This window comes from Melanotaenia boesemani, chromosome 20 (genome assembly GCF_017639745.1).
Source record: "Melanotaenia boesemani isolate fMelBoe1 chromosome 20, fMelBoe1.pri, whole genome shotgun sequence".
In the NCBI taxonomy this organism is placed as follows: Eukaryota; Metazoa; Chordata; class Actinopteri; order Atheriniformes; family Melanotaeniidae; genus Melanotaenia; species Melanotaenia boesemani.
In genome coordinates, this window is record NC_055701.1 from 22,261,342 (window position 1) to 22,282,935 (window position 21,594).

General features: G+C 39.2%; 2 protein-coding genes across 5 annotated transcripts; both read left to right on the forward strand.

Annotated features, from left to right (window-relative positions):
* The first annotated feature begins 267 nt into the window (after positions 1–267).
* On the forward strand, positions 268–13,768 carry rbm25a (RNA binding motif protein 25a). Of its 4 annotated transcripts, none has more exons than XM_041971495.1 (18): positions 268–426; positions 688–805; positions 1,150–1,199; positions 1,342–1,512; positions 4,154–4,211; positions 4,534–4,694; positions 4,789–4,983; positions 5,200–5,283; positions 9,836–10,110; positions 10,947–11,058; positions 11,157–11,246; positions 11,341–11,414; positions 11,495–11,645; positions 11,792–12,302; positions 12,383–12,687; positions 12,781–12,879; positions 13,078–13,125; positions 13,332–13,768. In XM_041971495.1, the coding sequence occupies exons 2-18, from the start codon at positions 700–702 to the stop codon at positions 13,422–13,424; spliced, it is 2,583 nt and encodes an 860-aa protein (XP_041827429.1). In that variant the 5' UTR covers positions 268–426; positions 688–699; the 3' UTR covers positions 13,425–13,768. The 4 variants fall into 4 exon arrangements, with proteins under 4 accessions (XP_041827429.1, XP_041827431.1, XP_041827433.1 ...); XM_041971497.1 differs by having other exon boundaries at positions 276–394; XM_041971499.1 differs by lacking the exon at positions 268–426 and adding an exon at positions 441–534.
* Positions 13,769–14,798: 1,030 nt separating this feature from the next.
* On the forward strand, positions 14,799–20,859 carry slc39a9 (solute carrier family 39 member 9). Its single transcript, XM_041971504.1, has 7 exons — positions 14,799–15,351; positions 15,565–15,673; positions 17,383–17,586; positions 17,931–17,999; positions 19,329–19,414; positions 19,726–19,860; positions 20,143–20,859. Exons 1-7 carry the CDS (start codon positions 15,256–15,258, stop codon positions 20,374–20,376), a joined length of 933 nt encoding a protein of 310 aa, XP_041827438.1. The 5' UTR covers positions 14,799–15,255; the 3' UTR covers positions 20,377–20,859.
* Positions 20,860–21,594: the final 735 nt, after the last annotated feature.

Here is a 21,594-nt window from a genome sequence, read left to right on the forward strand (position 1 = left end):
AAGGTAAGAAATGAATGAATGAATGAATGAATGAATGAATGAATGAATCTAATAACCAGTTAAATCGTCATAATGTAATTTTGCTTCAAATTATCAAAATACTGCACAACATATGATAAGTTGTTTCTGACTCCTCTTTTCCAGAAGGCACGAGCTATATACAGTCTTTGGGCACGAGTGACAGCCTGAAAGACTAAATTTAGGGTAATAAAAACAACCGCAAGCTGAGCTATCCCATGATTCATTTCGAAAAGAAAAGGTCCTCCTTTTTTTCTTAATAATCATTGGGGTTCCTGTCGAGCACCGGTGTCAAATATAACGTTGATAATTACTGTTACGTTCTTCTGTACAGTGTTTGATGGACTTTTATGTTGAGAAACGACCGCTTTATTAGGTGTTTTTTTTTTATTTTACTCTTGACTGTAGGTAGGTAAATCAGTTTATGACCGCTGGAGCTAATATGAACTAGCAAGGCCACAGAGCTAGCTGACACGAGCTAATTTAGCTAGTTTAGGTAGCTGAGTTTCCAACTGAGCAGGTATCCCACTTGCTTGTTATCTCGTGTTATCAGTTATTTGTATGATTAATATTAGAATTATATTATGATACATATAGTTATTTACGCAACGAACTCGTAAACAACGACCCCGTGGTCTCCTGTTAAACATTTTCGTCTTTCTTTTCTAGGTTTTCTTCAGGATGTCATACCCTCCTCCACTCAACCGCCCACAGATTGGTATCCCACAGTTACCCCCCAGAATACCCCCTCCACAGTATGCAGGCTTTGCTCCAGTTGTTCCGCCAGGTACTAAAAAGTGGCGATGCCATATCACATGACAGTTGTGTTTGTATACCAGTCCTGCGGGAGGGAAGGGTTTGGGATATCTGTTAATGTCATTTTTAATTTACAGCAAACTTTTAGATATCTGTGAGTGATTGGATGTGTAGTACAGGTTCCAGCTAAACACAAGATACAAAATTGGTCTGTAAAACTGGTAATTCGTCCTACAGACAAGTAATTGGCTCTTGTGATCATAGTGAGGTTAACTTGGTTTATGTGGTGGTCTTCATCAATATAATATAAATTCTCAATGGTTATGTGACTCAGTGTATATATACTAAGTGGCATTTTTAAATTTCTTTTATCAGGTACTCCCATGATCCCAGTTCACATGGGTGTAGTGACCCCTGCACCCACGGTGAGTTTGAAACAGGAGTCAGCCCACACCTACACAAGCATAAGTTTTACATATTAACAACAAAGTTTTGCTCAAGTATTTATTTTGTTTTTCAGTTTGATTATGTGTTGCACTAAATACTATATTTGCATTTATGTTTCAGGTTCTGGTCCCAACAACAGTTGCTGTAGCACAGAAACCAATTACTACAAACAAAGAACCTGGCACCATCAGAGTCAAGGATTTGGAGGATGGTGGGGGCCCCACTACCACAGTATTTGTGGGGAACATCTCTGAAAAGGCATCTGATATGCTGGTCAGACAGCTTCTAGCGGTGAGTGGTCCATATGAAATGAAATACACTATATTGTCAAAAGTATTGGCTCACCTGCCTTGACTCTCGTATGAACTTAATAGACATCCCATTCTTAATCAGATCAGTTCTGTATGACGTTGGCCCACCCTTTGAAGCTATAACAGCTTTCCACAAGGTTCAGGAGTGTGTTTATTGGAAATTTTCCCCATTCCTCCAGAAGCGCATTTGTGAGGTCAGACAGTAGGTGCGATTCATTACCCCTAGAATTGCGCAAAAGCTAAATATCACAATAAAAAAACTGTAATGGAAACACCTACATTTCGAAAAAAACGCCACATATCGCTAAAAAGTTTTTACTGTCATAAGGTGGTTCATCAGACATGTCGATATAGAACTATATCGCAAAAGTGTAATGAAAACACTTTCCTCGCAGATGATCAGTTCATTTAAAATAGAGATGCCGCTGTCTGAATAGACGCAAGAGGAGACAGAAATCTTTTTGCTAATAATTAAAGAAAAAATTATAATCGTCATCCTTGATAACAACGGCGAAATGCAAGAGTTTTACAAAGATTTAGAAATCTCTGTTCTTAAAGTGGTGTCTCGCAGGACGAGATTTTACCAGAATAAAGGCTAATGCTCTGAACACCATTCAATGGAAACACCTGCAAATCACAACTGCACTTTATCGAAATGTTAGAAATATCGCTTTTATTTTGCGAAGCTAGTGATGTTGGACAGGAAGGCCTGGCTCTCAGCTTCCACTCTAATTCATCATAAAGATGTTCTGTCGGGTTGAGGTCAGGACTCTGTGCTGGGCAATTTTATTTATTTATTTAACCTTTATTTAACCAGGAAGTCCCATTGAGATTAAAAAACTCTGGGAAGGGAGTCCTGGCCAAGAGGCAGCAAAAAGTATCAGTTACAACTAAAGTATCAATTACAACAATTAACAATTAAAATAAACAGTTAAAATGACTTACAAATTATTATTGTTACCAATCAAATTTATTCACACCAAACTCAGTCATCCATGTCTTTATGGACCTTGCTTTGTGCACTGGTGCACTGTCATGTTGAAAAAGGAAAGGGTCATTCCCAAACTGTTCCCACAAAGTTGGGAGCAGGGAATTGCTCTAATGCTAATGTGAGAGCTCACGGTCTTAGCGTTAGCTGCTAATGTGAGCGGTAATATGCCACCAAAGACTTTACAGGTAAATGTAATCCACACTGGTGAATAAAAACATCTGAATTTGACATTATCTCGGCAAGAGAAGATGATTATAGACGGAGGCAACACAGGCATGCAGTTGTGTGGATATATTCTAAGATCTCACTGAGCGTCTGTAAGTCAGACGAGAGTAGGGTCATGTTACCAGAAAAGAGGACATATTTAAAAAAAAAAAAGCTCTAAGTGTCCAAAGTCGCTCCTTGAGGGTCACTGGCCTGCATGTTTTCATTGTGTCCCTGCTTCAACACACCTGACTTAAATTAAATAGATCCAGTACCTATCAAGTTCTGTACAATGACTCATTAATTTAAGTCAGGTGTGTTGGAGCAGGGAAACGTGACAAACCTGCAGGATTTTGGCCCCTTTATGACCAGGAGCTGGACACCCCTGCTCCACCCCTTGGCTGATTGTTTTGGCAGTATGGTCCTCCGGAAAGTACACTGTTTTTTCGCATTTGCTTTGAAGTGCCCGCTCCTCATCAACATAATGAATGGTAAGGCTCATGTATAGCTCCGAGGTTCAGCTGGAGGTCAGCAGTAGTTGCAAAATGTTTAACTTCCCTCAGCGCATTGTCAAGCTTCCCACAACACTCTTCATAAAGCTGGGGCAGAGCAGTTTGAGAAAAAAAATTCTGCCTGGGAGCTCGTACCTGGTGTCTAGCACTTTAATTAATTACCGAACCCATCTTTCTCCACGGTGGTCATGGGCATCATGACTCGACTTATTACACAGTTGGCATCCAATCACAGTATCACGCTGGAATTCACTGAGCTCCTGAGAGTGACCCATTCCTTCACAAATGTTTTTAGAAACAGTCACCGTGCCTCGGTGCTTAATTTTTATACACCTGTGGCCATAGAAGTGATTGGAACTCCTGATTTCAATTAATTGGATGGTTTAGTGATTGTTGGATCAGAGGAAAACAAATTAAAACGTTGGATGCAGGTGACAAAAAAAAGAAAAAACTTATGTCACTGAAATAAGAAGACAAAATGAAAATCTTTGAGCTGGGTGAGTGAACACTTTTGGCGATATAGTGTATGGTTATTGAGTGCTGACCTTGTGAGAGGAAACCACCATGTGTTCGCACATAACTGGATATATGTATAGACACATTGTGGTGGTTATTGTGAGGTAGTTTCTCTTAAATTATCAAATTGTTAAAGCAACAACGAGCTGCTTAGAGGAAGAGTTGTAGGTAACGATTCTTTCTTAATTGGACAAAGTTAAACCCGGTATGCTCCAGGTAATCAGCAATTCAGTTTGTTTTCTCTCAGGTTACTCATGGGAAATTTCCAGGCATATTTGTGGCAGTGACACACCAGTTCTGTCTTTTGACTGATCAAATATTTATTTATTATTTACTATCATCTGTTTTGAGAGTTAAAACTAATCCTTTTGTTGAATTTTTGTCTTTGGCTTTTGTAGAAATGTGGTATTGTTCTAAGCTGGAAAAGGGTCCAAGGAGCGTCTGGGAAACTTCAAGGTAAGGACAAAAACATGGCACATTTAAACTTTATTGTTTTAGTGGTAATGCATGTAATGCTGCAGACACACCAAAGACTAGTGGTATAAAAATAAAAACAACCACCTTTTTTTTTTTATTTATGTGTAATTTGTTTTCATGATCATTGTTGTAAAAATGAGCTTTATCCTCTACTATGCTTTTTTTAAAAAAAAAAAAACAACTGATTTACAGTTAAAATTTATGTAACGTTTTCATGTCGTTTTATCGAGAGTAAAATAATCAGGTATTTTTTTAATTCTAACATCATGTAAACTAACTTTCTACTCTCAACTTCTGGAAGCTTTTGGGTTTTGTGAATATAAAGAGCCTGAATCCACACTCCGAGCCCTCAGACTTCTACACGAGTTGCTCTTAGGTGATAAGAAGTTGCTTGTCAAGGTTGATGCCAAAACCAAGGCTCAGCTGGACGAGTGGAAGGCTAAGAAGAGGAGCACCAATGGGGTATAGTGCTCGCCTGTTGGCTTAAAAACTAAAACTGAGTATTTCCTCAGTTCTGATCTGTTTCTGTTTTTCTAAACTGGTTTATTTTACAAAGGGAACCACCGATGGTTCAAAAAACGAGGATGAAGAGGAGAAGGAGGTTCTTGATGAAGAAACCTTGCATCGGGACCAGGTTGTGAAGGGGGCCATAGATGTCCTCATCCGAGAGTATTCAAGTGAGCTTAACGCTCCCTCGCAGGATCCCGACAGTCAGCCTCGTAATAAGAAACGTAAAGAGAAGAAAGAGGAGGTAGGTTTTAAACGATACAGATGAAAATAAAGACTGGAGACTGTTAAATCTACTGTTTATTATTATTATTATTATTATTATTATTATTATTGTTATTATTAGTATTATTATTATTATTATTATTATTGTTATTATTATTATGATGAGTTTTAGCTTGTGATAGTTTTTTGTTTACTTGGTGTGTTTTTTTTCCTGGCTTTTTCCACTCTCTGTAAGGAGGATATCAATGCTATGGAGATGGAGGATGACAAGAGAGACCTGATTTCCAGAGAGATCAGCAAATTTCGGGACACACACAAGGTAACGTATCAAACTGCTGTTGTTAATCTATCAGTTAAATTCTGATTAATAAATACCTTACGTTAGTTATTAAAATCCCTCTGTAGGAAGTGGATCTTCACTCGATAGAAATTATGTGGGTCTGTAAGACTTCCATAAAAATATTGTTACTGTCAACTATTCTAGTCTCTAATGGCCCAATAAATAGATCAGTTAGAGAAATAGAACAGTAGAAGAACATGAAGCAGCAGATGTGTAAAGTATTATAGTATCAGTATTACCAAACTAATGAAAAGTTATGATTATTGATGATGCTGGTTTGAAACAAAAAGTTAAAGCTCTGCAAAAGTTAAATTAATCAGACAGAGTGCATGGACACAATGTTAAATTCCAATTAAAGCTAATCTATTGATTAAACCCCACCAATATGGTAGAGTTCATTTGGTGACTAGATCAAGATGAATCTCAGAATCTCAGCTTTGGAAAAAGTTGCGAGGATAGGATGTAAGTAAGATCTTTCCTTTCCTCTTTACTCATGTTGGGCGCTCCCTTCTGGAGGGTTTGCAGAGGGGCAACTGGCTCTCAGGACATTTGCATTACTTGTATGCAGCTGGATTTTGAGTTACATTGACATTTTGTGCTTGAACAATAATGGAGAAATAAAATGTGTTGTTCTTGCACTCAGTAACGTTTGAGAACGTCGGGGAGCTCAGTGAACCTCTGCTTGTCCTCAGATATTCAGTAATGCGTTTGAACAACACACCCAGACTGAACCTAACCACTGCAGAAGTTTAAACTGCAGCCTATAGTATTATTTAAGCAGGGAGCGCCTCTCCACAGCACTCTGTGGTCTGAAGACATGCAAGGTAAGGGCTTGCTTTTCTTTTCAACCTATTTTAAAAACCTCTTGTCCTTACTCTGTCTCTGATAAGAAGAGGATAAAATCATTAAACATGGGAGTGTAAAGTTAGTAACTGCTAAGTAGAAATGAAGTGAATGAACAAAATAAGTATTTTATTGGATCATCAAAAAGTCAATCAAAAGCCTTAATAAAAGCAGCTGGACTTCTTTTCTTGGTTTTTGAAGATGTTTCACCTCATATCCAAAAGGCTTCTTCGGCTCACCTGCTGGTGGGTAGTTTAAGGCTTATAAGTTGTGTACATAACGAGCATTGTTAAGGTCACATGTGTGTGACCGGCCCACCTGCGTGCGGGTCATTCGGGTCATTGCCCCCTATGAGCTGTTGACCGACATGTTGGTTACAAGATCCAGGATGTGCATGTCTCTGAAACTGCACTGGGATGAAAGTCAGGGCTGCTTTGTAAGTGTTGGATTGGTGATGCCTGAGCCTACCTCATCTGTTTGAAGTCTTTTTCCCGTCTGACATTTGCTGTCTTTGAAAAGAGTCTTCAAGAACCAAGGAGCGAAGTTACCTTTTTATTTTAATGTTCAGGATTACCAAACATGCCCCACTGTGGGCATTAGCAGAGGGCTAGCGGTGATACTCAGGCAAGTTTGAATCTTTAATTCATACAACAGAATACTGGGGGTTCATTAAGGAAAGAAAAGAAGTGGTAGTTTTTCCAACTCTCTGTGGTAATGTCTTTAAATGTTATAAAGTGAAAATTTTAAGGATAAATTCGATATACTTTTACCAAAATAAAATAAAACTAGTTATAAAAAAGTTGGCATATTACAGTGGAAATGCTGAGCATAAACTCAACATTTTCTAGAATAAAGATGAGTCATTAAGATGATATCAAACCAGCATTAGTGTATGGTGCTATGGTTCTCAATATGCTTTTTGTAAATTAAATTCTCTTTCTGGAGGCATTAACACAACTAATGTCTCAATATGCTGATATAAATGGGTCCTTTTATTAAACTAGCAATAAACCACACAGCCTTTCTATCATTGATAGTTTCAGATGCTTTGTTGAGTGAATGATGGCCTACATCTGTATAAACTTTGCTACTGCATGTCAAGGAAGTGCAAACCTGAGCACGTGGTGTGCAGTCGCCTTCCAAAGTTAATTTGATGGACCAGAATAGTTTTCAAAATTTTCACTTTATTTCTCTTAAAATCTCATCTTTTCCTCGGTGACCTCAGTACTTTGTTGTAAATTTATGCAGAAAGATGCAGGTAGACGGAAAACATCGCTCATTGAGAACATCAGCAAACTACATCCCATCAACCTAAAGAAAAGTGGAAAATATATTTAATAGCAAATGAAAAAAATATACTGTACATCTGTTGTCATTTTGTACCTAAATTAGTGACTTTTGTGACTATTTAAGATAGTTTTTTGTTTTCAGTAGTACTGATCAGACTATTCATGAAATAATTTAAGAAGTAAGTTGTAGGCTGAATAAAGTAGAAAAACATCTCAGTCTAATAAGAACCAATTTTAAAAAACAGAGCATATTAAAATTGTGTGAACACTCCCTTTAGTTTGAGAGTTAATGTTAAACATGGCCACTAAACTAGTGAAATTACAGAATTCAGCCAGTATAGCGTTTGGGTGCAAAGCAGGTAGCAGAGCACTTCTTCCATCCTTTTTGTTTTTCTCTCATGAGGTGTCAGACCTACCTTTTCCAACATTTTTCTTTCAATGCTTTAAAGCTGAGACAGTGTTGACAGTATAAAATGTTATAAGATCAGTGTTGGTAAGGTGGGTCTGACTCAGAAGGTTTTTTTTAACTGGGTTGGAGAAACCAGAGAGACACCAGAAAAACACCAACAGGTAAGACCGCTTCACTAATTTCCTTGTGCCAGAAAATGAGATGTTGTGATTGTCTGAACCTTAAACGTGAAAACAAGTTGAAATGTTATTATGAAGGTGAACTTTAATGAGATAAACTACTTTACTGTCATATTTTGGACATTTCTTTGCTGATGTGACTTTACGCTTGACCTGATTTTCCTTCCATACATAACCTGTAGGATGTGTAGGGGCAGAGAAGAGCTGAAACCATAGCTCATCACCTGTAAGTTGCTCACCAGTAGCTCCAGAAGAGACTGTAGAAGATGCTGTGATGTTTATCCGGTAAAAATGTTGACAAATGGTTGACATTTCATGTCCACATAAATTCCTGTAGTGAGAACTTTCCAAATGTAAGAAATTTGTAAGCTTGGGTGAGAGAATTTAGAAGAAAAAAGACTAAACAAACATACTGACGTTCACTTTACTGATAATTTGCACTTAGCTGTAAGTTGATCCAGATATTTAGCATCCTAGAAAAGGTTGAAGAACTCCTGCACTTCCACAACTTTTCACATTTTTTCTAAAATATTAAACATGTCCGAATTCCACATAGGTGTATTAACAAGGGCTGCGTTCCACACAGTGGAAGATGTGCATGTTAGCATGCACACGTTAGCATGCACAGGTGCAGACACTGAATACAGGCCTCGCTAATACACCTGAGATTAGCACAGAATATTGTCTTTTATAATAATAATAATAATATTGTCGAATATTGAGTCTTTTTAAAATACATATGTCATATTGTCATGGCACATCACGTTTTCCCTAATATCATGGAGCCCTGGGAAACGACAACAACCAAAAAATGGTGTTAATCTATTTAATTTACACTAGTTGGCTTTTTGTTGACTTGTTTTAAATCGTGTGGCACCCACAAGTAACACTGAACCAGGCTTTTAGAGTATACCTGGTTCAAAGCTGGCTTGGCAGATTCTTCAGTACTAAGCGTTTTTATCCTGAAAAGCTAAAATTTGTGTAAAATATTTTTACACTAGAACAGAGTGCCTTCTTTATTAGTGTATTATTATTTCAGATACCTACCTTTTTAAGCTGCTGTGTGTCCTGTGCATCGAGTTGAGTCCTTCACATATCAGCGTCTGCATGACTGCACATTGATTTTAGAAATGGGCAGATATGGGTTTGACCAATACTTGTTTTACCCACAGCTGAGTTTTTATTGGAATAACCTCTTATTACATCAGAACATAATGTGACATCACCAAAGACCCCATTGTCACTACAGAGGTCGTGCTCCCTGTTACATATGTGGGGTAACCAAACGAATCATTTCAGTACAAGCGACAATATGTACAGAGGAACATTAGTGGAGTCATCTCAGGACATGGTCTCAACACGTCTATGCAACAAGAAAAAAATACAAGTTTTCAGAGCTGAAAAGAGTTGATGGAACATCTGAAATGTTTTTCTAGTAATGTTTTTTAACTTCTACTCATCCTGCAACACCTCATATAAACCTCAAGATTAAGTGTTTGTCAAGAATGAATGCAGTTCATGATTTTACATAAGTGCAGCCTGGACTGAGCAGTATATCATCAAACCTGTTGTAGCAGCGGACCACTCCTCCTGGTGGAAACAGCAGTGGTAGGAAGACTTCCAGTCTCTGAGCATCCATCCTCTCCAAGGGAATGAGTCATGGTAGTATGAGAACTTGTCCAGAACAGGAGATGTAAATAATTTATTTTATTGTCATGTGGTGATAACATGTTTGTATTTTCAGTGTGGTGGTATTCTGGTATTTTGCACCTAGTGACAGTTTCCCCATTTTTCCTGTTGCGCTCCTGCAGAAACTAGAGGAGGAAAAAGGAAAGAAAGAAAAGGAACGACTGGAGCTGGAGAGAGAACGGAGGGAGCGAGACAAAGAGCGAGAGCGCGAGAGGGAGCGCCGCGACCGAGAGAAAGAGAAGGAAAGGGAACGAGAAAGGGAGAAGGAGCGGGAAAGAGACCGAGATCGTGAACGTGAAAGAGAGAGGGAGCGCGAACACGAGAGGACGAAGGAGCGGGAGAGGGAGCGAGAGCGAGAGAGGAGTCGAGACGCCAGCGAAGCTCGCAGCAGGTCGAGGTCAGTGGGCGTTGATGTCGGATTAAATTCCACTACAGGCTTTGGTATTTTGGTTTGACACATGAGATCACTGCTGAGATGCTTGGAAAGCTAAAATATGACCAATTCACCACCGTGCTGTTTTGATAGATCTTCTACTCTTGCACAGTATTTGCACTTAAGACGATTGCTTCATTACAAATTCACACATTCATCTATATGATTTGCTGATTCAGCATCTTAAAAAGGACAATAAATTAGTGACCATGTAGCTTTTTATTTACCCTCGTCTATTTTGAGTTTGCAATCTTTGACATACGTCCAGCCAGTGTAATCGGTAAAGTTTCTACCTTTTTTTTCTACCACTAACATAAATAGAAAGAAATTACTTCATTTTAATGGCATACAGCTCACTGGTCCATATATCTTCTACAGTTATTTTATGTCTTTCAACTTACTTCAAAAGAAATCTAAACATGTAAATGATATTTGTGTCACATCAGTTTAGCTGTTTTTTCCTGTGGTTTCAAAAGGGCAAATATGTGAATCAAGAAAGATTTTTCTTAAATAACTGTTTCCTGGATTAAAATTTAAAGTAAGCCTTTTCTATAAAGGTAAATTTGACTTTATTGTCATTGTGTTGTTGTACATTAGGTGGAACAAATACTTGTAGTTTAGTGTGTGCAAGTAAATAAAACCAAACCAAAGCTAACGATGCGAGTTGATGCCTGATCTAATTTCATGTGAAATTAGTGCTTTGTGTTGTTATTTTGCTCCTAATCTTTTCCTAATCTTAACTCCTGATTACTTAAACTTAAGTAGTATGAGCATCGTCACGAATGCTTTACTTTTTGTAGAGAACGGACGAGAGAAGATAAAAAACGAGACCGTGACGAAGATGAGGAAGACATTTATGAACGGCGGAGACTTGAGAGGAGGCTTAGAGACAAGGAAGCTGCTTACCAGGAAGTATGTGAATAACTTCTCATTAGTGTGAAATTTATGTTTAAATGATTGTATTAATGTCTGACTGGGATGCTGACAAAACTGTTTCTTTTTTCTGAAAGCGTCTGAAAAACTGGGAAGTCCGAGAGAGGAAGAAATCTCGTGACTACAACAAAGAAACGGAGAGGGAGGACGAGAGGCGGCGTGAAATGGTAAACATAATGCACGCCACACAGATCAAACAAAACTGGGTTTAGGCAGTCATCATGCAGATTTACAAGCTTTTATTTTATCTTTTATAATCAGATGAAAGAAGCCAAAAGATTGAAGGAGTTCCTTGAGGATTATGACGACGACAGGGATGATCCAAAATACTACAGGTGATTATCTAAAGACATATCTAAAGGTGTGAGGTGTTTACTTTTGTCATTGCTTATTTGTCTTTTTTCACACATTTTAGGGGCAGCGCTTTGCAGAAGCGACTTCGCGACCGAGAAAAGGAGATAGAGATGGACGAACGAGACCGGAAGAGAGAGAAAGAGGAGCTGGAAGAGATCAGACAAAGACTCCTAGCAGAGGGTCACCCCGACCCTGATGCTGAGCTGCAGAGGGTGAGTTCACCTTTTTCTTCTGACATAAATCTGTTCTTTATTTATCTCAAGCACTCTTTTGCAGCATGTCTGTTTATTTGTTTTTTTTTAACATTACTGTGAAATCTTTAACTTATGTAATGTGTTTTTTGATGTCATTTACACAGATGGAGGAGGAAGCAGAGCGCAGACGACAACCCCCTCTCAAACTTGAGCCTGAGGAGAATGTAAACCAGGAGAAAACTCACAGGGAGCGGGGTGATCGGGAGCGTGGTGATCGGGAGCGTGACCGGGAGCGTGATCGGGAACGGGGTGATCGGGAGCGTGATCGGGAGCGGGGTGATCGGGAGCGTGATCGAGAACGGGAGAAGAGAGGGTCAGAGAGACCCATAGAGCCAACACCCCATGTCCCAAAACAACTTTCAGATGATGATGTGGAGGAAGGGGAGGAGGATGACTACCCCGATGGTGAGAACTCACAGGAAGCCAAGCCTCAGCTTAAACCAATCATGCGACCAATCACCGCAGCCCCCTCAGTGTCCTCTGGCAGTGGGAACGTGACTCCAAACACACCTAGCAACCAATCTCCTTGCGGCATAATCATTCCTGGTGAGAACACACCTGAGCTCCAGCCTTTAGAAGAACACCGGCCCAAGATCGGTCTCAGTCTAAAACTGGGTGAGTTCAGTAGCAAACTGAGAACACAAGATCTGCTGGTTTGGAGCTGAATCTGAGTTCCTCCTCATTTTCTCCTCCAGGTGCCACCAACAGTCCCAGTCAGCTCAATGCAGGTAAGCGAAAGAAGCTAACAACTCTGGATAGTGTTTTCAACAAGTTTGATGATGATGAAACGGATGAGCAGCCTCGCAAAAGGAAACTGGTTCCTCTGGACTATGGTGACGATGACAAGAGTCTGGGGCTCGACGGGGCAGAAATGTCAGCGGCTAAAGGCAACGTCAACACTGAGGAGAAACGCAAGCACATAAAGAGCCTTATAGAGAAGATCCCTACTGCCAGGCCTGAGCTTTTTTCCTACCCACTGGACTGGACGATGGTTGACTCGGTAAACAGAGAAAAAAAATCTGGAAGTTTTCATTTTAATATGACACATAACTGAGAATTGAGTAATTTGTGGTTCTCATTGTGTCTTCTTTAGACTTTGATGGATCGTCGCATTAGGCCATGGATTAATAAGAAGATTATTGAATACATTGGCGAGGAGGAGCCCACTCTGGTTGACTTTGTCTGTTCAAAGGTTGGTATTTATTTATTTAACATAGAGAACAAACAGCAAGACTACTTTCTAGTTACAGACTTCATTCTGTTTCTTTTATTTAGGTTGTTTTTGGAAAAAAATAAAGCACTCTTAATATATTCAACAGCTTTTAATCCTTCTTGAGTGTGTGGTGCTTAGAATATTACTTATTCTAATGAATTATTTTCCATACCTTAGGTAATGGCGCACAGCACTCCTCAGGGTATTCTTGATGATGTTGCTATGGTAAGTGTTTGTGGATGTGGTTTGAACGGTTGAATCTGCGTAACACTAAATTAGTTATTTCATTTTTTGCTTTTGGACTTCTTAAGAAATGTGGCGCTTAGCTGCCTTTAGGGCAGTAGTTATGTGAGAGGATGCAGCCTAAACTTATAATTTTTCTTTTTATTAGTAATGTGTTTTTATGAAAGCTTAAATGATTTGTGTTTTAGGTTCTTGATGAAGAAGCAGAAGTCTTCATAGTAAAAATGTGGAGGCTATTGATATATGAAACAGAGGCCAAGAAGATTGGACTGGTGAAGTAAAGACTCCGTCTCTGTGACAGATTTTTAAATTTTCAGTTCTGCTTGCTACAGTTTTTCTGGTGGAGCAGACGGTAATGTGCCCATACACCCCTCCATTCCGTCAGCAAGGAGCTGCTGGCTTGTACATGTGTGTTTGTATGAGAAGTTTGAGTTGTGCACAAACATGCTGCATGGTAAAAACATGGTTGTTATTTTCCCCATTTGTTGACATTGTTAAACCGAGACCGTTGCATTGCACACAATATGTTCTCTAAATGGTTGGACACATTCAGCTTTGATTTCCTGGTGATTTATGGAAGCACTACTCTGATGTGTGAACTAATAAACGTGCTTTTTTCTAGAAAGAAATTTGTCCTTACATTTTTACTATTGTTTTACTCTTACATATGTATATTTTTTAACCAGGAATTTCTGCTGCTGCTCTGCTTTCTCCACTCCAAGACATTATGACTCCATCTATGACCTTGATCTTGATAAATTGTCAGAGCAGTTGGAAAACACATATCTGAGGGCAACGTATCTGACAGTTCTTCAGCTTGCTGCAACTTTCTAAAGAAAATTTTGATAAGTACAAAGTATTTTTGACAAGTTTAAATGGCTTTAAAATGTTATGGTGATGGTCACCTTTTACTTATTTTTTATCAAAGTTTTTGTGTTTTATTTTTCTTTTCCTGATAAATTCCCAGAAACCAACACTACAAAACCCCTACATTGTGAGAAGCAAAGAAAAAAGTTTATACAAAACAATAATACTGTTCTGGAAGAGCAGATTAATTAGTAACAAGTCAGGATAAGGTATCAGTAGTCATCAGGGAAAATGTGAAAGCCCGTCTGTGATGGTGTGCAGTGCATTGTAAAGGTACCACTGAGATGCTGAATTTGGACATACATTTCCTATCCTTCCATAAAGGTGACCGCTTTGCATGAGATGTGCAAAGCTGCAGTCCAGTTCTGTTTCTCAGACTTAAATGAGTATTTCAAGTTACAAAACTATTTTAAGGAAAGGGGCACATAAAACATAATTAGAACAAATAATGTCTTTATTTAAAATGTGTTTATATTAAACTATATTTGTTTATTTATTCAGTTTCTGTCAAGGAATAAAAATTAAAACTGCAACTTTGATTCCAAACTCAGAGATTAAAAAATAAACACATTTAAAAAGCGTTTGGAAAGAAGTTATTTGGTAACCAAATAAAAAAAAAATAGAGCAGTTCTGGCTAGCAGATGATTTTGCATAAAATCCTAACAACTATTATGTTTTATCTGTTTTATATAAAGACGTTATATTGCCTAAAAAAGTGATTTGCATCGGTTATCCCCCCCCTTTTTCCCCTATTCTCCAACACACTTGCAGATACGTGGCAGGTTGAGTGGTTGAACCGTGACCCGGAAGTAGTTGATCGGCACCAAGCGAGAATCCTCCAGTGGTCTGTTAGCTGCTAACCACTTCGGGAAGTTGCGATATTATTTGTGACAGCTGAACCCGAGGGAAACTATGCCATGCATTGTTTGTTTTCAATCGAAGGATAATCTGCCGTGGTTCTTAATTTATAAAAACTGAGAGCCCGGTGATTACCGAAGCTAGTTAGCTTAGCCTTGCCATCGAGGCCAGGAGCTGCAGCGCTTCTGGTAGTTAACGTGGTTGTTAGCAAACTGGACTGGTACAAAGGACGGCTGTGACGTTTGTTGAATTGATAGCATAGTTCACTAAAAGCTACATTCTGGGGTATGCTTCTAACCCTGGGCTCCCGTCAAAGTTGGTGTTAAAGTGTAGTTGGATTTAATGGTTTAGCTTAGCTGTAGATTAGTCGAAGAAGACCGTGAAGTCATGGACGATTTTAGCTCTATCAGTCTTTTGTCTCTTGCAATGTTGGTTGGATGTTATGTGGCCGGGACAATACCGTTGGCAGTCAACTTCTCAGAGGTAAGTTTGCACCATGTATAGAAACAGCCGAAAACAGTCATTGAGTAGCTGACTTCAGTCACATTTCCAAGTTTATACCCAGGGTACTGTCTGTTTAGAGCCTTTAATCACAAATCTTGATCTCATTTGAAATCTATAGTGTTATCAGCTAATCAGTTCGATTTAAAACAGTCATGCTTTGTGCTAAACCTTCGTGTGTATCTGTTTGCTCAGGAGAGACTGAAGCTGATCACTGTGTTGGGAGCAGGGCTGCTTTGTGGGACTGCGCTTGCTGTCATCATTCCTGAAGGAGTCCACGCACTTTATGAAGAAATCCTTGAGGGTAGAGCTCGTTCCTGTAGCTACAAATATTATCATATCAAATATCATTCTTTGATCTCATTCTCGTATAAGTGCGTCTCAAGTTTCTACTAGAGAAAAACGAGTACCCACATTATAACCTTTTATTCAAAGGGACTAAAAACATCAACATTTGAAGTAAATGCAGCTAAACCAAAAACAAGTGGCATAATATGGAGGCCGTGCATTGTATCTGATAACTGGTCATGCATCTATTACCTGGTCAATCAAAGGAAATGCTGACACGGCAGCTTTGACAGGGCAGACTTGGGTTATTAACCTTCATAACAAAATTGAACAAATTATCTAAAGTCTGCTAAACTTTTGACTGTGGTGCTCAAATTGTGTCGCAACCAAAAAGGTTTTTGATTGGTTCAGTTAGCTTAAGGAAAGAAGGTTTCATCATCAGAATCAATCAGCCAATGAGATGGCCCTATTATCCCCCCCCAGAAGATGTTTGTTATTCCTTTATGTTATATAAATAAAGCTGGTAAATGGTCTTGAGTTGGTTGCAAGAGTGGCATGTCTTGTAGTGGACCCGCAACAAACAGCCACAGAGAATTTTGGCCTGCAAAAACTAGAGAGAGATGTTGGGACTTTTATAAAGGTCAAACCAATGTGTTACTTTCTTATAAATAAAAAAACATAGTTGAGAGCTTGGCAACATAAAAAGTCCTGGAAGTTGTAGAGGACAGAAATGTTAGGTGATTTCAAGATCCTTCCCATTGTAAAGAAAAACTCTTTTACAACATCCAACCAGTGATTACACTTTCTGGATCATAGCCTCATATTTTTCAAGTCTCAGATTCATTCATAAACCTCAAGAAGCAAAAGGACAGATTAGATGTGTCTAAAAAAGTCGTAGCATAAAGCCAGGCTTGTTCTGAAACTGCATTCTTTGTGTAGCTGAAATTTAAGATTTACCCGTACCTGAATGACCTGAGGGGGGAAAAAAGGTACGGGTCATAAACTGAAACATGCAGCATCATCCGTAAAACACGAGGAGTGGCTTCCAATGGCACTCTGTCAAGTGTTTATTCATTTTATGACAGAAACAGCTGGGTGAATTTTGAGGGATTTAACTCCTGCTCAGATTCAGCCAAATGCAGGAAAGATGATTAGACAAAAGCCTTTAGAGCCATTCATTCTCTTTAAGATAATTTTAACAGATATCTCCTTTCCCCCCCAAACATTATTAGAAAAGCTGTTAGTTTTTTCCTTGTGGACATTATTTGCTGTTGGGCATTGCCTTGGATTTCTTGATAATGAAAACAAAGCCTTCCAGGTTCAGATTGGTGTCTTTATTGTTTAATCCTGTTTTTCATTGACTTGCTAGCTTCCTGCTGATATTAGATATCTTTTTGGATATTTTTGAGGTGGGTGCCCAGACTTAAACATGCCAAAGGACAATTAAAAGCAGAGCATTTACACAGACACTGCAATATTTCAGATATATATGTTTTAACTGGTTGAGTCTCATTCAAACCGAACAAAGTTCATCAGCGTGTGAAGTACAAGAAGTTTACGTTTATTTCAGTTGCATTAGAGACTTTGTCAAACTCGGATATTTGTTTTGTGAGAATATTTGTGGTGGTTTCTGTGTTCAGCAGGTTTTATAGAGTAATTTGAATAACTTTGAATTTAACAGTCCGCATTCATTCGTTTGTACTCTTCTGGTCTTTGTTTCTCCAGGTGGACATCACAGCCATAGTCAGGTTGGAGTTGTGGAAGCATCTGACGCAAAGGTGGAAGCAGAATCAGCTCTTGGCGCCAGCGTGAAACATGAGCACAGTCACGAGCAGCTCCATGCTTGCATCGGCGTGTCCCTGGTCCTTGGCTTTGTCTTTATGCTTCTGGTGGACCAGATAGGCAGTTCACATGTTCACAACACTGAAGGTTAGTTAGTATTACAAAAGATGATGTAAAAGATTAGCAGTAGAAATGCTGGATCAGGGCGGCTGAAACTTTCTGTGGAGTTTTATTTTATTTTGATAACCAGGAATGGAAAGAAAAATTTGTTGTATGGGACCCCAAATACTCCAGATGGTATAACAGCAAATTATGTTTACCCAGATGCATCACACGTTCAGTGCTAAACTCTGAGATAGTTTTTATTTGAGCAGATTATCCTCTGGAAGCTGTTGATTTAAAGCCTGCCAACATGTGATGCTGCAATTTTTCACCACTACACAGTTTTGTTTGCAAAAAGTTTTGTCTTTTATGTTTTTCCCCTGGTTTAGATCCAGAGTCAGCAAGAGTCGTCAACTCTAAAATCACCACCACTCTGGGTCTTGTGGTCCACGCTGCTGGTAAGTCTTGTTTCATGACTCAAGGCTTTAAATTCCATCTTCTAGCATTGATTTCATTTATTTAATTTTTTAAAACTCTTTGCATGAGGCCGATTGCTTGATATGCACCTGTTAACTGTGACTGTCAGAGTACAGGGTTGACTTGAGGCACAAGGTGTGAACAAGACACTCCTCTGACACTACAGCTCTACATTTCTGATGTTATTAAAAGGACAACGAATGTCATGTTGACAGAGACAAATAACTTCTCATTCTGCCATGAAATGTTCATGCAGTACATTGTAAAAAAAAATGCTGCGCTAACACAACCCAATATATTTACCTTTTGTGCAGTCAAACATTTGCAGGGAAAACTTAATTGCAGACTTGACCACAAACTTCTAACATAAACGACAAAACACAGATATAAACGAACCAGTGACAGATACTCATGGAGCTACAGCTCATCTGCCCTCAGCTTAAAGAATGTAGTACAAACAGGTCTGCAGAAAGCACTAAAACAGCGATTCATAACTTCCTCCTTCACGGTGAAGGAACAGCAACTGTTCACTTCTTCCGTCACATTCGGGCTCAGCTTCTCACAGTTAATTACTGTAACCGAACCAATATTAATCAATATGCAGCTCGTTCTCTTCATATTTTATCATCTTGCCTGCAGTGCTGCTAAATATTTTGTTGCTAATTGACAATGTATAAAAAATAACTGTGCAGGCTTTATATTAATGTATTCATGTGTGTATTAACATGTGAACAGTCAAAAACAGTGTAATGGTGGTGGTCACGGAAGATTGCCTCATTTAGGTCTTTGGAGCATTCTTAACTGGGACAAGGCCCAGAGGGAGACCCAGGACACACTGGAGGGATTATGTATCCCTCTTCACCTGGGAATGCCTTGGAATCCCCCAGGAAGAGTCGGAAAGTTTTGCTGGGGAGAAAAACCCCAATGAAAGAAAATAAAATGGATAATTTTTTTTTTAACCTGCAGTATTTGTTTGCAGATTTCTACCTTAGTGTAAAAGTGTTCTTCATTCTGTGTAGTTTTTTTATTTATTTAAATTAGAGGAGTTCCCTGCTATCTTTTTTGAAACTTGACAGGTTATTCCCAAAGCTTTATTAGAAATTAAGATTTTTAGGCGTTCATTTAAGTGGTGCTCCTAAATCTTCAGACATGAGCACTGGTGGAAAAAGTTAATCTGGAGCCCTGCTTTGTAATTTAATTTGCAATAATCCCTGGGAATATGGAACCTATCCTTGCCTTTTGTATCAGAGATTTACTGATATGCTAATGGTCGGCATCCTTCTTACACTTTTTCTCTCTGTCGTTTCCAGCTGATGGAGTGGCATTAGGAGCTGCTGCCTCCACTTCTCAGACCAGTGTTCAGATCATTGTATTTGTAGCTATTATGCTACATAAGGTAATAATGAACATATTTTATACAATGCAACCAGTGTTTGTCAACGCCTGCCTTGATATTTTCTACTTTATGGTGTGTAAAAATACACTTTACACAGCTGGATAGTTAATATATTTTGTCTTGTCATAAAAAAGAACTTCAACTTTTTTTTCTTTCTTTTTTTAAATTTTTGTTAGAAAAATTGATTTGAGCATATTCTGGTGAACCGTGCGTTCAGAGTGTTTTTGGAAATAAATGAGAAATCTGTTTATCAGTTGCTTCATTTAACAGTGTGTATGAACACATGAAGAGTGCTGCTCTGTTTCCTGCAGGCCCCGGCAGCATTTGGTCTGGTATCCTTCCTGATGCACGCTGGTCTTGAGCGGAACCGCATCCGTAAACACCTCTTGGTGTTCGCCCTGGCAGCGCCTGTCCTCGCTATGCTTACATTTTTGGGCCTCAGTCAGGTAGTTACTATATTTTTCTAGAAGTGTGTGTTTTTTTCCCCATGTTTGTAAATATATCATAAAGTCAAATTGAGGAAAAGATACACACCCTAATAATTTCACTTGACCCCTTCAATGAACATGCTTTCTTCTCTAATTGTTAGGACTATTCAGCCTTACACAGGCTGTCATCGTATTGGTGTGTGCACTGGGGCCCCATCATATCAGATGCTCCGGGTGTGTTTGGAAAGATTTTCTGCAGGGCATTTTGTTTTACTCTGTTTTTCTCTGTTCCTTCCTCAGAGCAGTAAAGAAGCCCTGTCAGACATCAACGCCACGGGTGTCGCCATGCTCTTCTCCGCCGGCACTTTCCTCTACGTGGCCACCGTCCATGTCCTTCCTGAGGTGGGGGGTGGCGGCCACAGCCATGCTCCTGCAGGGGGTAATGGAGGGAAGGGACTGAGCAAAGTGGAGGTGGGAGCTCTGGTGCTGGGCTGCCTCATTCCTCTGGTGCTGTCTGTTGGTCACCAACATTAGATCCAAAGAGGAATTTAAAACGGGTGTACAGGGGAAGGAAGATGAAACAAAGACAGCAAAACTAAACGTCTTATTTCTTATTGTTCGCGGATGGACCTCGTGGACCAGATGAAGCGCCTTGAAGGGACATCATGTGACTTTAAAATAAGCTTGAAACAGGACTTAAATGGTTTTAGGGAGAATCAGAGCTGCTGCAGTGACAACCAATACACATGATCGGTCTGCCCACATTGACATCATGGTACAGCTGCTGTCTGCATTTATTCCACCAGAAATCTTTTCTTTTCACGAAAGGCCAAAGGTGGACCTTTTGTAAAGCTCTTTTAGATCAATGTGGAGTTTTCAGCGTTGCATTATCATGCTTGTCTAAAGTCTAAGAACCAGTTCTGATTTTAATTATCTTTTGAGTAGATGGCAGTTGCACAGTGAGATTTAGTCTCAGTTAAGCTTGTGATATTACAAAAGCTGTTAAAGTCCCTTTTTTTAAAAAATAACTGTACAGAGTGTAAATCTTTTCGTCAATACAAATAGACTTGAACTGATCTTTTAAGTGCCATAGAAGCGACTGTGAAACTGGTACCTGAAGAGGACGGTGCCGTGAGGACCAGTTTCAACAGCAGAGACCTCGTTCTCAGACAACCCTGATCAGGCGGATTAACCAACCACGTGTTTGTAACAGTTTTTTGTTTTGGGTTGTCATGATGTTGGTAAAGTTGATCCTGTACTGTTGGGGGGGGGGAAATCATTTGTGAAAAGCTGCTTTGTGGCATGGTAGACAAGCCTGGCTTTAGCAGATACTGGTATGTGCTTCCTGTAAAAACCACTTGGCAGTCACAGTCCAGCCATCTAAATCCTGAGCCCTGCGTAAGGACAAGACACAACCATCTGGGTTGCATCAAAACATGGTCACTTTTTGGTTTGTGTATTCAATTCTTTCTGTTCTTGTAAATTAATCAATACAGCCTGCTAGAAAAATCTGTATATAACTGTGATTGTTCAGATTAAGAGGTGGATGGTTTTTTTTCTCGCAGTTCTGAATGAATGAAAAAAATTGCCCTATAATGGGGGCATAAACTGGGTGAAAACCTTGTGGGACCATTGCCTCAGGAGAACAGATTGTCAGAGTTCAAGGTGAATTTTGAGCAGTTTTAGTTTTGATTCACTTACATAAAGCAATAATCATTAAAAAAGATTAAATTGGAGTGAAATCACTTCGTT

Excerpts from the sequence above, each read along its gene's own strand:
- slc39a9 (XM_041971504.1), top strand. The coding sequence starts at position 15,256 with ATGGACGATTTTAGCTCTATCAGTCTTTTGTCTCTTGCAATGTTGGTT. Across the intron at positions 17,587-17,930 it reads ACATGTTCACAACACTGAAG|ATCCAGAGTCAGCAAGAGTC; the intron begins GTTAGTTAGTAT and ends CCCCTGGTTTAG. Across the intron at positions 19,861-20,142 it reads CATTTTTGGGCCTCAGTCAG|AGCAGTAAAGAAGCCCTGTC; the intron begins GTAGTTACTATA and ends TTCCTTCCTCAG.
- rbm25a (XM_041971495.1), top strand. The coding sequence starts at position 700 with ATGTCATACCCTCCTCCACTCAACCGCCCACAGATTGGTATCCCACAG. Across the intron at positions 1,513-4,153 it reads TGGTCAGACAGCTTCTAGCG|AAATGTGGTATTGTTCTAAG; the intron begins GTGAGTGGTCCA and ends TGGCTTTTGTAG. Across the intron at positions 11,415-11,494 it reads GATGATCCAAAATACTACAG|GGGCAGCGCTTTGCAGAAGC; the intron begins GTGATTATCTAA and ends CACACATTTTAG.